General features: G+C 57.0%; 2 protein-coding genes across 3 annotated transcripts in view; both read right to left on the bottom strand.

Moving 5' to 3' along the window:
- C7H20orf204 (chromosome 7 C20orf204 homolog) lies at positions 1–1,304 on the bottom strand. Its single transcript, XM_087818655.1, is given in 4 exon segments — positions 1–180; positions 359–511; positions 615–934; positions 937–1,304. Coding segments are annotated over 4 exon segments (711 nt in total). The 5' UTR covers positions 1,028–1,304; the 3' UTR covers positions 1–33.
- Positions 1,305–3,983: 2,679 nt separating this feature from the next.
- The window catches only part of PRPF6 (pre-mRNA processing factor 6), a 32,671-nt gene continuing 21,543 nt past the window's right edge, over positions 3,984–15,111 (bottom strand). The window contains exons 13-21 of one of the 2 annotated variants that reach the window (XM_016202101.2): positions 12,936–13,057; positions 11,118–11,256; positions 9,821–9,940; positions 9,286–9,462; positions 8,751–8,884; positions 8,039–8,130; positions 6,941–7,055; positions 5,039–5,165; positions 3,984–4,410 (exon numbers count right to left, since the gene is read on the bottom strand). In XM_016202101.2, coding sequence (XP_016057587.1) covers positions 4,258–4,410; positions 5,039–5,165; positions 6,941–7,055; positions 8,039–8,130; positions 8,751–8,884; positions 9,286–9,462; positions 9,821–9,940; positions 11,118–11,256; positions 12,936–13,057 — 1,179 coding nt within the window. In that variant the 3' untranslated portion in view covers positions 3,984–4,257. The remainder of the gene's footprint in view (positions 4,411–5,038; positions 5,166–6,940; positions 7,056–8,038; positions 8,131–8,750; positions 8,885–9,285; positions 9,463–9,820; positions 9,941–11,117; positions 11,257–12,935; positions 13,058–15,111) is intronic. The other variant, XM_016202110.2, reaches the window with a different exon arrangement.

The raw sequence follows: 15,111 nt of genomic DNA, 5'->3' as shown, positions 1-15,111 counted from the left end.
CAAAGGAGACGCTGCAGGCCCCGCGAGGGTGCGCTAGGGGCCCTCGCTGGCCGAGGCGCGCAGCGCGAAGAGCTTCTCCCAGCAGGTGGCGGCCGCGTCCAGGGCTCGCCGCAGGAACCGCCTCCGCCCGCGCCTGCCGCGCCGGTGGGGGCGCCCTTGGGCCCGCGGGCGCCGGCGCCCCTGTGGGGAGCGGGCTGTCAGCGAACGCGCACCACCCCCGTGCCCGCCCCCGCAGCTCGCGTCTAGCCCCCGGGGAAGGGCGTCGCGGACGGGTCAGTGCGTCCGAGTGAAACCCCAAATCGTGGGAGCTGAGGACCCAGGGCCTAGACCCGCACACAGCGGGGATGGAGGCGCACACCTGGCGCAGCGTCCGGCAGTGGCGCCGCATCACCGCCTCGGTGCGCAGGGCCACGGTCCATGCGGCTTTCTCCAGCGCCCCGCGCGGGCCCCCAGCCACCGCCCTGCGCAGGGTCCGGCCCAGGGACTCGATGGACACTAGAATACTGTGCTCCTGGGGAGGGAAGGGAAGAAATCGGGGGGGGGGGCTGGGAGAAGAGCACTGCGGAGAGGAGCAAGGAAAGGGGCTGGAGGGCGCGGGGGCATCTCCTCCATACCTTCTGGGCGCCGCAGGAGGGTCCCACCCGACCCCGCCTACCGAGGGTCCCGGCACCAGTCTGGTTTTTCTGAATGAAATGGAGAGGTCTGGAGCTTGGCCCGCTCCCTGCGGGCCCTGGCACAACCCGCCTTACGGCGGCCTGCAGGTCCTCGGAGATGACAGCTTGGTAGTGGCGGAGCACGTCAGGGACACTGCAGGTGCGCAGCTGGGCGGGGACTGTGGAGATTCTCAGCAGCGCCAGCAGAAGCGCCCAGAGCGCAGGCTTTGGGGGCACCTAAAAGGCGATCAGGTCAGGGTGGGGCACCCAGGCCTGTGGAGTTCTCCCCTCCAGCAGCCTCACAGGCAGTATGCTTTGCCCCCCACCCCCAACCTGAGGGAATCTGAGCTGGTGTAAAATGCTGGTGTCACCATGACATCCAGCAAGGGGTCTAGGCACAGGTCTGCCAGGACAAATCCCTGCTGCTTAGGGAATAGTCAGCAGGATGTAAAGTACAGCATAGGGAAGAGTCAATCATATTCTAATAACTAGGCGTCGTGCTGGATAGGATTTATTGGGGTGATCACTTATGTAATGTCTGGTCACTGGGGTGTACACCTGAAACTAATATAATGATGTAGGTCAACTGCTACTGCAGATACCAAATGATTAAAAGAGCTACAATAAGCCAGCTCAGTGCTGAGATGCGCAGGGTGAGGGCTGGAGAGATGGAGGGTTCTCGAGGCAGGAGGGCCAGAGCCCACAAGACTGTGGAGAGCAGGGCTGGCCTAGGCCTGGCCCTACAGCAGGGTGCCCCTCCCCAGTACAGCTTCCCCCTGACCATGTCTGATCCATCCCCACCCCTCCCAAAGGTGGGCCCCTCTCTGGGTGCCCCCCACGCCCCAGCACAGGCTCACTTCTGGGCACCTGACCTCCCCACAGGAGCCCTGGGCAGAACCACCCTATCAGGGGCTCTGCTGCAATCAGCTCTGACCTGGGAAATGACAGGGGTGGGGGCTCAGAGCTCATGGCCACACCCCTTTAGAAGGGGAAGGCTTGGGGAAACCCCCAAAGGCAAGGGAGGGAGCCACACTATGCCCCACCAGACATTCCAGCTACAGCCTCCCTCCTCCCCCAGAATGGAGGGGACCAGCTCTCATGCATAGAAGCCCAACCCCCCAGAAGCTCAAACATCAAAGAGAAAGACTTGTCTCCAGGCTCCCAGCCCCCAAACCACCCTCAGGCCCCAAGATGGAGTCGGACAGCAACTGGAAAATTAATCAAGTGAACCGAGCGAGACCAGGACTCGACTCGGCTTCCCAGCCCTGGCGGCTGAGCAGCACCCTAGCTGGCACCTAGACCTGAGTGTCTGTGTGGCTGCTCCGTGGTGCATCTGGCAGCTGGAAGAGCAGATGCAATTAGCTGTGCCCCTTCTCAACCCCCTGGACATGCTGGGTGATGGCCAACTCGGAGTCACCCCTCTGTCTGCTGTGGGTCAGAGGGCACAGTGATGATGAGAGGAAGCTGGTACTGGAGGGACGTCAAACTGGGCATGTTGGTTGCCCAAGGGGCCCCAGAAGGCCTGTCTGTTCTGTCCTCCCCCCTTCCCCCCAACGGGCCCAAGGCTTAGGCCAGCCCAGCCCAGCCCAGCCCAGCCCAGCCCAGCTGACTCCTTGACCCCAACACTGCCAGGAAAGGCCAGGCCCAGCACCCAGGGCCAGGCCCAGTGACAGACCCAAAGGGGATTTCCCAGTCGGTCAGTCGGTCGGGCACCGCGGAAGCAGCAGCCTTTCCTAGGCTGTGCCCGCTCCCAGCTCCCAGCCTCTGGGCCCACGTGAGTCCCCTCCACCGGCCCAAGGCTGCTCACCATGGGCCTCTCAGGGTCGGGCCCTCCCTCACTCCCGCCAGTGAGCCTCCAACATGATCCTGGGGTCCTCAGGTGGGGGTGCAGCGACCTCTCCAGGTCAGGCTCCAAGTCCAGCCAACCGTAGCCCAAGGCTTCTCTGGAGGAGCCGCTGGCGGCTGGCGGCAGGCGGACAAGGCTTTTGAAGTTGGCTCCTCCAGCAAAGGAGGGAGGGAGGAGGGAGGACCCAGGATCTCAGCCTGCCCCCTCCCTCTCCCCACCCCTATCCAATCGCTTCTCCAATTAACCTGACCCTGGACCCAGCAGCGCTGGGCTCCCTTCCCATCCAGTGGGTCTTGGATTGAGCCACCAGCCCCACAGAGATGTGCTGTCCTGGAGGGGGTGGGGTGCCCAGTGGGCAAAGAGCAGTACAGCCAGGTGGGGGAGGGGAGCCAAGGAAGTTGGGGGGCCCGCACCCCTCCATCAGGGTCTCCCTCCGCGATCAGCAGAGCCGTCTCTCCTAGGAACCTGGCCACAGCAGAACCAGGCAAGTGAGACTTTACCCCCACTGTGTCAGTCCCCCGCACCCACCCTGACATCCAGGGGTCCTGCCCCAGTAGGCCCATGGCGTGGGAATTCCTGCTGGTCCAGCACTCAGCAGCTGCCCTTCCTGGCTAGGCCACAGCACCTCACCCGGCCCGCAGAATAGGGACAGCCTCGGGAACCCACTCGCCTTGAGTTGGAGCTGAAGAAAATGCCAGCTGAAGTTCCATGTCCCCAGGGAAAAAAAATAATTGAACCTCAAAGCATTTGAGAAATCAGTCCCCAAGACATTCATGTGTGGCTAATCCTGACACTCTGGTACTTTCCAAGGGCCCTGCAAGAAGCCTCACCTGACATCAGAGCCAGAGGAGGTGCCCAGAAGACACGCCCCACTCGTGGCACAGAAGGCCATCCACACCCCTGTGGTCACAGCCAGGTCACTGCCCCCTTTTGGGCCTTGGTTTCCACATCGCACAGAGACAGACTAAGCTCCCAAAAGCTTCCGGACTCCATCTTCAGTGCCCTGTGCAGATACCTCCCACCTCCTCCCAAAGAGATGAAAGGGACCCAAGCCACAGCCACCTGCCCCTTCCATGAAGGGGCCTCAGGAGGCCCTTCATCCTCACACCTGCCAAGTATCCCAGGTAACTGGTTTCAATTTACAGATGAGGACAGTCCCAAGTGCTTTAGGAAAACTGCTGATTACAAAGTAGCAAAAACATGTCATCTGCAAATGTGAGAAAACTTCTTATGGTGACATCTTCCTCCAACACAGGCCTGAGGGCCCACAACACAAGTCCAAGGGCCCCCAGGTCATCCTTCAGCACCTGGCTCTGGGAGGCACTTTAGGACGTGGGCTGTTTGCACTCAGACTCAGGGAAGCCACCCATCCCTGCGAACCTGTGATACGGTGCCCCCTCCAGAGGAAAATGCACATCCCAGGGGGGACAGATGAGTCACCAGGGAAGGTGCATGTCCCACCACCTCCTCCACAAAACCTCGCCCAATCATTCTTCCTCTGTAAGAGGCCTCCCCAAACACGAGAGCTGTGAGCCCCCACAGGCCAGATTGGTACAGCAAAAGCACACGCCAGAAAGGCCCAGAGAAAACCAGCAGGTCACCAAGCCTATAGCCTACCTAGAAAAACTTTAATTACAGAGCAGGAAGACAGCTGGGGCCCCTCCCACCCCTTCTCTTCCTCACCACAGAAGGCAGGCACCAGCACCCGCCTACCTGCCTGTGTGCCACCCAAGACCCCGGCCCACAGGGACCACACAGTCAGAAGGTGTTCTTGATGCGGGCTGCCACCAGCATGAGGATCTCCCCAATCTTCCTCTGCCAGTTGGTGATGTCCTTGGACACAGCACACCACAGCTCCCCGTGCCGTGGCTCTGCATTCTCGCAGCGCCTCCTCACCTCCTCTCGCTGCTCCTGGGTGGGGAAAAGAGGACTCTTGAGACAGGGCTCCTCCCAAGGCTCTTCCTCCTGCCTATCCCACAGTGCACCCCCAGCCCCAGCCAGGGTCCTGATTGGCAGTGGGGCATGTCCCTCCTCCCGGGGAGCTGTCCCCACTGCAGCCCACCAAATCGATGGCCTCCGGGCAGGCTTTGACACAGGTGCGCAGCACAGCCAAGTGCGCCTCCCCCCGCCCAAGTCCATGATTCCCACAAAGCTGAGTCCACTTCCCATTAGCACCCCAATACAACCTGGCCACCCGCACCCTGTGAACCCAGCTCTGACAACACCCAGGCTCCCCTGGACGCCACGCCAGGCTCAGGCCCAGGAAGACAGACCCACCAAGGCACAAGGGGAAGCAATCCTCAGGGCCGGAACTTCATTCCCATTTCTACCATGACCCTGTGCTCCATCGCCAATCAACCCACTAAGAGATGCTCACAGGCCGCTTAACATGGCCCAAACATCTAAGTTTCAGGCTAAGAGACTACAGTACTGTAACCAGAAAACAGCTGCAGAGGCAAGAAACTGTCAGCGGAGCCCCACTGTCTGTCTATGCCCCCCTTCCCACCACCCTCGGAGACCGACACAGGGATGTGTAGACCTCGGTGCCATGCTGCAGCTCAAACTTGTAGAAGAGCGCCCAGGCGTCCCCCAGGTCCGAGTCGATCTTCACAGTGCGGTGGAACCACTCCCTGGCCTTGGTAATCTTCCGCTCGCTCCAAAACAGCCTGTCCGAGGCAGAAGGGTGAGAAGCCAGGTGAGCGGCCAAGCGATGGCCTGGCCTCCCACATGTGGGTGCAGCAGGAGCCTGAAGATCCGCAGTGGCACTATCAGTTCTGTCCCTATGAGCCCTGGGCTCCTACAGGAGGCTGAGAAAGGGGCCAAGCCACCTGGAAACTGGTGCAGGTCACAAACAGAGAGCCGTCATCCAAGTGTCTAACCAAACTGTTTCTTAGAAAATCCACACACAGAGCAGGAACTTTAAACTCCCTCCCATCCATCTTTTCCTCTGGGTAAATATAAGGGGATGAAAGTAAACCTGACAAAAGTTAAGCTAAGGTTTTGGTTAGGGAGGACATGAAGCTCCAGCCTGCTTCTGCCCCCTCAGGCAGCCAGCATGGAGGAGATGGCCTCAGGTCAGCACCGGAACCTGGGCCCACAGCAGGCAGACACCTGGAACCAGGCCACAAGCGAGGGCAGCCCAAGACCAGCTCCGGCTCACAAAGCCCTCCGCACTCAGAGGACAGGACGGTGGGAAGACTCGCCTCCCTCTCACCCTGAGGCACCAAAGCAAAGGAAGGCACCACTAGCCCTCGCCTCCAGGCAGCTGCGGGGCCATCTGTCAGAGTGGAGTAGTTCATGCTCTGATAGCTTGATTGTTTTTTAAGCCGTGTGCTGCTCTTAATTGCCTGGTGTTAGATAAACTGTGATTTAAAGAGCACAAACCCAGATAGTAGGCACCCAGAACACCAGCCTGGGAACAGCAAGGAGAGACTTGTTGACTTTAGCAAAGCCTTTTATGAGGTTTACGGCTGCCCTATCTGAGTGTCACACATAAAAGTCATTCTGGGAGGCGGAAGCATAGGGTGGGAGGGAGCCCAGACAGGCCCAAGCTGGGCCTCAGGAGCCTGCAGGAAGCCCTTGTCCCCACAGCAGTGAGGAGAGGTGCCGGGCAGCACCTGAAGAAGAGGGGCGGAGGCCACCTGTGCATGGCTCCTGCTCAGGCTGCAACCGCCCATGTGCCACCTCCCCTGGGTGAGAGCCCTGAGCAGCAGCACCAGGAGCCCAGCCTCCTCCAACCACAACCAATCTCCACCATGCACGCAGGTCCCACTCCTCTGAGGAAGTTGTCCTCTACTCACAGGCCACAACCTCACCCAATTTTCCCAAGGCCCTGAGCTCCTTCCCACACCCCGCATACCACACACCTTCCCAGGGAGCCCCTGACCCAGCACCCAACACAAGCTCAAGGTGTGAGGTCACTTGCTGACTTCCTCTTGCCCTGGAGACCATGCGCCCTAAAGAAGGTGGCCTCCAGCATGTGTGTCTCCGCACCCCAGGCACCCTAACAGCCAGACCAATGCCCCTGATGGCTCCCAGGTCACCCCAGGGAGTCTGCTTTCTCACCCGACACGGGAGAAACAGTTTTCTTGCTTACAGCCCTATTAGCCAAAGGTGGTTTGCTTATGAATTAAATTGTGTGGACCAACGTCAGCAAGTCTGTCTCTGTCTTGAAACCCAGGGCATGTGTATATGTAAACTACTGAGTGGCAGACACAGAGGAGCAGTCCCATCAGAAGGACCTGGGACAGAGGGACCAGGCAATCCAGGCAGCTCATGTCCACGTGGCATCTGTCCCAAGATGCATCAGCCTCAGATCAAAGCCAAAGCGCTTCATCATGGAGGACCAGGGAGCCCACCCTGTTTCCGAGGCCAGGTGGACCCTGGCGAGAGCTTGTCAGGTCCCTGAGAATCAGCAGCCCCACAAGGATTTCCCACTCACTTGGCCACGGCCAGGAGCACGTGGGGGTCGTGCTCACACTTCTTCAGGGCGTCGACACTCTTGGTTTTCCGTTGGGGCCTTGCCTCCAGGAAGATGGCTTCAGACCACAGGACCCCTGAAGTTCAGACACAAAGAAACACACCTCAGACCCTACCTCGGCTCAGACATGGCCTGCCCACACAGCTGCCAGAGAGGGGTCCTGCTTAGAGGAGAACCACAAAGACCACGTGTGCCTACCATCCTGCTGCCTGCCTGGGACCCCACGGGTCCGAGGGCACAGACTGGACAACTTTCTAGGGGTGACTGGGGAAGTAACAACAAGGTTTCACTCCCCCAACTCAGCAATTTCACATCTAAGCATTTATTGTAATGAAACAATCAGAAATGCTATTAAAGAGTCAAGCAGAAAGGTAGTAACACTGGATTAAAATCAGATAAAAAATCAAGCAGCAGGTGAGCAGGGATCTGTCATATTTACAAAATTCCGTAAAACCACTAAAAAAACTTACATCCCTGAAGATTCTACAATAATGAAAAATTCTCACAGTTTTCAGCTTTAAAAAAAGGCACAGCCCTGGCTGGTCTGGCTCAGTGGTTAAAGCGTCAGCCCACAGACTAAAGGGTCCTGGGGTTCAATTCTGACCAAGAGCCTGTACCTTGGTTGCAGGCTCGATCCCTGGCCCCAGTGGTCAGGGTGCACGTGGGAGGCAACCCATCAATGTGTCTCTCCCCCTCCCCCTACTCTCTCTGAAAAGCAATGGAAAAAATATCCTTGGGTGACGACTGAAAACTAAGTAAGTAAAGGCACAGAACTAAACATACTTCATGACTTTACAAGTGAGCTCAAAGGAGCGGTTTCTGAGCAGCGGGCTTACAGGTGATGTTCACGTCCCCTCCACTCCAAGCCCATGTATGCTGAGTGTGCACTACTTGGGGCAACAAAGAAGTTACAGGAAGAGGAACGGCAGCACCTCAGAGCAGGAAGTGCAACTCCCCAGACACAAGGAACTTAGTTCCAGCATCTCAATGACAAGTGTAGTGAACCTTCTGACTAAAGCCAAGTGCCCGCTGCCCTGCTGGGCTGCCAGCGAGCCTCACCAGAGCTGGGACACTCCTGCAGCGCCTTGGCCATGAGCGTGTTGGCGATGTTCTTCAGCCCCGCCCGATACTCCAGCCGCACAGACTCCAACCTGAGGACAGGCCCAAGAGGGAGAGGAAGTGCCCGTCTGGGGACAGACAGCCTGCAACAGAGCTGCCCAGCCTCCTGCCAAGCAGAGCAGTGAGATGCCGGCGCCACCTGCTGTCTGGCCCACGTCGATGGCCCCGCATGGAGCCCCATACTCCGACATTGCCGGCGTGGTGAAGATGGGCAGGGTGAAGACAGACTGGCACGCTGAGGCTGCTGGGACTTGCGAGCGCACAACCCGAAAGGCGCCTCCTTCAGCTTCCCACCTGACACTCTGACCCCATGCTGCGCCTCTGCACAGGTTCCTGTGGGCAAACGCCATTGCCCGAGACCCCGTCACCCCCCTGGTCCTGCCCGGACGCCGCCTCTTCCATCCCTAATCCCCCATCACTAGCTCCTGGCTCCCTTGCACACCCTCTCTCAGAGACAAGTGAAAATACATCCAATGATCTACAGGCCCATCTGAGCACCTGAGCTGAACCCTCCCAAAGAAGAGACCACCGTTCCTCATGGCTGGCACCTGCCACTCTTCCCAGAAACCTGTGCTGGGAATGTTGTGCAAACAGCTGCACGCAAGCCACCAGTGAGGATGACCCCTGAGCCCGAGCTGAACTTGAGACTTACCACAGGCCGGGGTTCTTTGGGTTCTTCAAGCGAGACTTCTCCAAAATGGCCCGAGCTCGAGTCAGCTGCCCAATCTTCTCCTCTAGCCGGGAAAGTAAAAGCCACAGGGGTGTGGAGTGGGGACATTTCTTCAGCTGTGGCCAAAAAAGAGACAAGAAAGAAAGAGAGGGACTTGGCTGGTGTCTAAGAGGAACAGTGACAGCTATGGCTACTCCTCAAGCCTGGAGAGTCGAGCTGCCCAGTCCATGAAGACCCACCCGCTTCAAGTCTGGGTTAAAGGTTTTATGTGCACAGCTGTGCTGGGCACATGTGTACAGGGCGTGCACACAGTAGCTCACGCTTTAGAGATGCCATAACCAGCACTGTACTGAGTAGAGGGCATACAGCTTTGAAGACCCGGGGAGTCAGGAGGTGTCAGAGACAAACAGGAGTGCGCAGAGGAGAAGCACTGCACTGAGGAGGGGATGAAGGCCTGGCAGGGGCCTAAACAGGTGCAGACCACGGGTCCCACAGGTGCACAGTGTGCAGAGCTCACCCCCTGGCTGTAGGCCTCCCGAGCCTTATCTGTCTGCTCCTCCTGCTCCTCGATCTGCCCCTTCATCATCCACAGTTTGGGGAAATCCTCGTAGTGCTTCAGGGCCTCCTCGCAGAGCTCCTGGGCAGCCTCGATGTTCCCTAGCACCCACTCCAGCTTCACGGACTTCATGAACACCTAGGGGCAGGCACAGATCAGGCAGCCACCCCTGCCCTCACCCTGTCTGGATAGGACAGCCGGTCAACTTGGCTCTGGCCCAGACTCTAGCACTGGGCGGGGGCTGGGCTGGTGCCTTTGCAGTACATGCTCAACATCACACAACAGGTCGCCTTAAATGATGTTTGTCCTGGTGCGCTTTACGTACCTTGTAAGCTGTCTTGTAGCTGTGGAACCAGGAGGGGTTTACACACAAGCACATTTTAAAATGAAGTCTGAACAAAGGGGCCTAAAGCATCATGGCCTCTGGTCCTCCCCCGCCACCCTTCCTGACTCTGCAGGATAGGAGGGCCCCTCATGCCTGAGCCACCCTGCTCACCCGGGCAGTAGGTGCGCTGCTCCGAGCCTTGGCCAGCAGCCGCCGGGCCCGCTCATATTCATTGTTCTCAGATTCCAGCTTCACGGCAGCCAGCCAGATCTCCTCACTGTTGGGGTTGGCCTGGAGAGTGAGCAGGGCAGAGTCAAGGTGGGAGCAGGACAGAGGGAGCAGGAATAGGCTCCCTCTGCTGCAGGACAGTCCCATCTAAGCAGATCCCAGCCCAAGATGCTGACATCCAACTATTTCACTGGTGCGGATGTACAGCCTCGACAGCACTTAGGATGGAGGCCAGCAGCTGCAGGGCCGTTGTCTCCAGGATCCCCCCAAAGCCTTTGGGCCTCTCAAAGTAGGAGTGGGTCACTCACTTCCTACCCGTGGGGATCCATCACACCCAACCCTGCTCCTTCCCAAGCCTGGTGATGGGGAACTGGCCACCCCAGTGTGTCCATGAGGGCAGCACAGAAGGATGCCCAGAGCGTCGCTGATGGTGTGGAGAGGACTCCCAAGGATCAGGACTTGGCTAAATACAACCCAGAATTCAGTGAACATGTGGGTGGTGCCCTCGAAGCCTCCTGAGAACATACCAGCCACACTCATGCCAATCACGCCATACCCAATAAGTGACCCCATGGTGACCAGCAGGGGGGCCCAGGCAGATGGAGGGGGAATCTGGCAGCAGAGAGCACAGTCAACTCCAGGCCAGTCCCTTTTCAAGGAATTGACTCAAGAACAACCACCTCTGTCCTGCTAGCCTGGGTCACAACAGATCCACCTGTACACAGCACTCCTGTTTATGAGAAAGGATGCTGCACGCTACTGACAAAGGCCCATATTGTCACAAAGTATCAGGGTGCTACATGTGATAATAAAAGTAAGTTACCTCAGCCATGACAAGTCTGGCTAGGTTCAGCTGTGCCAATGTAAGGCTGCCAACGTGTGACCCAGCGCACCCCTGTGCTTGAGGGGTGGGGCACAGGGCTTCCTCCTCTGAGGACAGCCTAACAGTCATGCCAGACCCCAACTGCCACTTGCTCTATGCCCCATCCTTCCTGGGGCTGCCACCTGTGCGCCCTGTGTTCTGTAACATTTAGCCAGTGGTCACACTGAATGGCAGTGACCAAGAGCTAGGTGTCCACCAGCTGGGCCATCGTCCCTATTCTCAGGCCCCCGTGGGTCCCCAGCTGCCTGTACAGCAGCCTGAGTCCTGGCGCCTGGCGTCAGCTCCATCAGCAAGCTGGGGGAGGCCCCAAGGACATGTGCGTACCTATGCCCTTGTAGCACAGCCAACCTCACCCACCTGGAAGGCCAGAGCCAGGATGCTCCTCGCCGCGGGCACATCGCCTGCCAGCCACTTGGACTTGGCACCCATGAGCCACAGCACCTCCGCTTTGGGGCAATGGGCCACAGCCCTCTGCAGAAGCGCTTCCAGGGATTCCCTGCAAGACAGGGCCCATGGTCACCCAGAGTACACAGGGTGCCGCAGCCGTGGCGTGGGCACTGGAAAGACAGCTCCCGCTCCAAAGTTCGACACTATCAATGATTTACCAAGTTTACGATGGGGAGAGTGTGGGGAAATCTTTTCTGTCCATAAAGGTTCTAAAATCAACTACTGAAGAGGGTGCTACAAAGCAGTGCATTGTTTAAACAGCAGAGCCGAGCCGACAGAGGAGCTTCTCAGGAGGCCCTTTTATAGCCTGTGTCCTGGAAACAGCGAGGATTTCATGGTCTGGATGACAGGAGAGGCCTTTTCATCTCCAACCACAGATCCGCTGATAAAGATTATGGCCTCCATCTATTCTCTGGCATCCAGAGAAATCATCTTATTGGAAGAAAGTTATTTTAGGTCACTATTGAGCAAGAAAGACTGCCAGCTTGGGTACCAGGTGTGAAGCCCACAGCTTCTTTCACACCACCTGGCACAGGTGACCTCTTCAGACCTCAGCAACGAGACCCAGTGAAGCCTGTGAGGGAAGCCTGACAGCACACAACCCTGGACCCAAGACCCTGAGCACTTGCCCCCCTCATTCTCGAGTCGGCCAGATAGCACAGGGGCCAGATGGGAGGAGGGGGCTGCTCTGAGCCAGGGGCCAATAGCAGCAGTGCCACCAAGGCCACAGGTGGGAGGATAGGCTCTGCTCCAAAAGGACTGTCTGAGGTGAACTTGTACAGGGTGAGCGAGCACCATCATCTCAAAATGTCCCCAAGGAGCCTGGCCAGCATGGCTCAGTGGTTGAGCACTGAACTAGGATCCAGAAGATCACCGTTTGATTCCCCGTCAGGGCACATGCCCGGGTTGTGGGCTCGATCCCCAGTAGCGGGCATGTAGGAGACAGCCAATCAATGACTCTCACCATTGATATTTCTCTCTCTCTCTCCATCTCTCTTCCTCTCTCTGAAATCAATAAAGACGTTTGTTTTTTTTAAAATGTCCCCAAGGAGTGAACTTCACAACACAAAGCACTTGGCAGGAACGAGGAGGGTACAGGAGCACAAAAGACAAGAAAGAGGACTCAATGCTCCCAGCGGCAACCCTAGTGCAATCAGCAAGGCTTGTCCCTGCCCAGCACAGGGGACAGCAGCAGAGGGCCCTGACAGAGGGTGCACAGTGACATGAGCCAATGCTGGGGGGGCCCATTCACTACCAGAGTTGCAACACCTAATCTAATCAGCAGTGTAGCCAATGAGGCAGACCCGAAAGGTTTTTTCAATTAAAGAGTACAATTAGAGAAAATTGTGAAGGACCTCCTCAGAGCACAAAATCCAGCCCCAACCCAAAGCCAGCACAGCTTAAATGAAAACCATGCCTGCCTGGACCCAGATGCTGCACCGCCCACACTGCTGGAGCCACAGCCAGCACAACGTGGGCTCCAGGCTCTGGGCTCTGGTACCCCAGGACCGCCACGGGCTTGGATGTAGGTGCTTCGCTTTGGCAGAGAGGCCCCTAGTGCCTCGGTTTCTCAACTATACAACAGTGATAATCCTATCTCAAAAGGAGCCACAGAGACAGCTCCAGCTGCAAAGTTCCAGGTGAGGCACTTGCCCACCTGCCAAGAGCACCACACAGCCTAGAGCTGAAGGTTCAGCCAACAGGCAGGCAGACAGTTCCCCCACGTACCTGGTGCCATGGTTCTTCTCGAAGTATGCGGCTCGCAGCCACACACTCTTCTTGCTGGGGAACACTTGTAGGGCGTAGGCATAGATGGCTCGTGCACACTCCAGGGCGTTGTGGGCCACACACTAGAGCAGACACAGGCGTGAGAACAGGTAGCCCAGCACTGGCCTCGGAGCAGGAAGTGTGGTGCCCTCCCCAATGACGCTCTCTGCTAGAAATTGTACCACACAGGAAGGAATCCCAAGAGGGTGGGGACATGAGCACCAAAGTGGGAGCATGTGGGGCTATGATGGGGCTGCCTGCCAGCCCAGGCAGACCATGGAAGCTGGTGCAGGAGCAAATGCCACAGCTGCAGGTGAGCGAGACTGGCATGGGGGGAGCATGTCATACACATTAGTTCCTTTTGAAAAAAAGTGTATTGAGTGTTTTTAATTATAAGTTACACTCAGTGTAAACCTGTAAGACACAAGGAAATACCAAGAAGAGAAAGAAAAAAACCATCTCCTCAGAACCACCAAAAACACCTTCTATGTCCCTTAGGTGTGTCTTCCTTACTCAAGGGGTTTTATTCCCGGGCTGACATCAAGCAACATGATGCAAAAGCCAGTCACTACCTGCACTAATAATCTCTCTTGAACATGGAGCCTCACAGGGCGAAAGCCAGTGCCCAGCACTGGCATCAATGCTGGACACATGCTCTGCAGATGCTCAAGGTCCCCTCGCACCAAGAACAGACCTGTGTCTTGAGGTGAAAAGCCACTAGGAAAGGTGTCAGGAATAAAGTCCTGCAGCTGTGAGTAAAAATGGTGTGAACTAAAACCAGACGGGCTGCCTCACACCTGTGCAGTCCTTGCTCAGGGAGGGCACCTGAGCCACCCAAGGCCACTTCACACATCAACAGCTGCCTCCTCCAGGAAGACTACCAGCAAGCCTCCTAGTGTTCAAGGACCATGAGTGTGGAGGAGAAGAAAGAGCAGCAACACAGCTGAGACCTCCTTGTGCAGACTGGGTCCCTCCTCGGTCCTGTGGCCTCATTTCATTCAACCACCACAGACACCAGGAAGGGCCCTGCACGGGCGTGTCCTGACCAGGAGCATCTGAAGAAGTGAGAATCAGACCCTGTGCACACTGGCCTGCACTCTCTCTATGACTCTGACCAAGGTCCTGGAGGCCAGTCACAAAGGCTTTCGGGCCTCCATGGCCACACGTGCACTGACAGGAAGCCCAAGGTCTTGGGTGTGGTCGGGCTGGGCCTGTAGGTGGTGAGCACCAGGAAAACACTCTGTTCTCACTCCCGGACCACAAGCTCTCTGCCAGACAGCTGTGCTCACTCCGGTGAGTGTGAATGACGATGAAAACAAGGAAATCTGAAACAGCTTGTGGATTCCTACTCCCAGCGTGCTATCCACAGGGTGACGCCCACCCAGACCTCCACCGTGTCAGAGGAGAGCAAACAGGCACAATGTCTAACCGCATTTGGAGTAAACAGAAGCTCAGCAACCAGGGCCTGGGGGTCTTCTGTGTGTTTAGAGATTTTCTTCCAATAGAGGCTGTGGATATTTATTAAATTACCCTTCGTACTTCTGTATGTCGTATTACATAGTAAAAGGTTTTAATAAACAGTCACGGTTGGCCTGTGTCTTGCTTTCCCTAACTAAACGACAGTGTGTTCAGTGTGCACAAGGCCATCTGCAGGCTGGGCCCAACAATCAGGGCCACCCCCAGCACCTGCACTCGGAGCTGTGGCACATGCAAGACTTGGGACAATGGCCACAGTGGACAGAACCCCACAGAACGAAGTGGGAACCCCAGTGTCTCCTGATGTAAAGGAGTGGACGCCCACAGAATCGAGTGGAAACCCCAGTCTCTCCTAATGTGAAGGAATGGGCACTCACATGAATGAGGAGAGAGGGAGGCTATTTCTTACTGTGGAATTTCTGCTAATAAACTCTAATAAATGCAGAAGAAATTACATTTAGGAAATGTGCCTGGCCAGCATGGATCAGTGGTTGAGCATCAACCTTTGATCCAGGAGATTGTGGTTCAATTCCCAGTCAAGGCACATGCTCAGGTTGCAGGCTCGACCCCCATTAGGGGGTGTGCAGGAGGCAGTCGATCAATGACTCTCTTGTCATTGATGTTTCTATCTCTCACTCTTTCCCTTCCTCTCTGAAATCAA

This window comes from Miniopterus natalensis, chromosome 7, assembly GCF_054644295.1.
Source record: "Miniopterus natalensis isolate mMinNat1 chromosome 7, mMinNat1.hap1, whole genome shotgun sequence".
Lineage (NCBI taxonomy): Eukaryota > Metazoa > Chordata > Mammalia > Chiroptera > Miniopteridae > Miniopterus > Miniopterus natalensis.
This window is presented reverse-complemented; position numbering and strand designations above follow the sequence as displayed.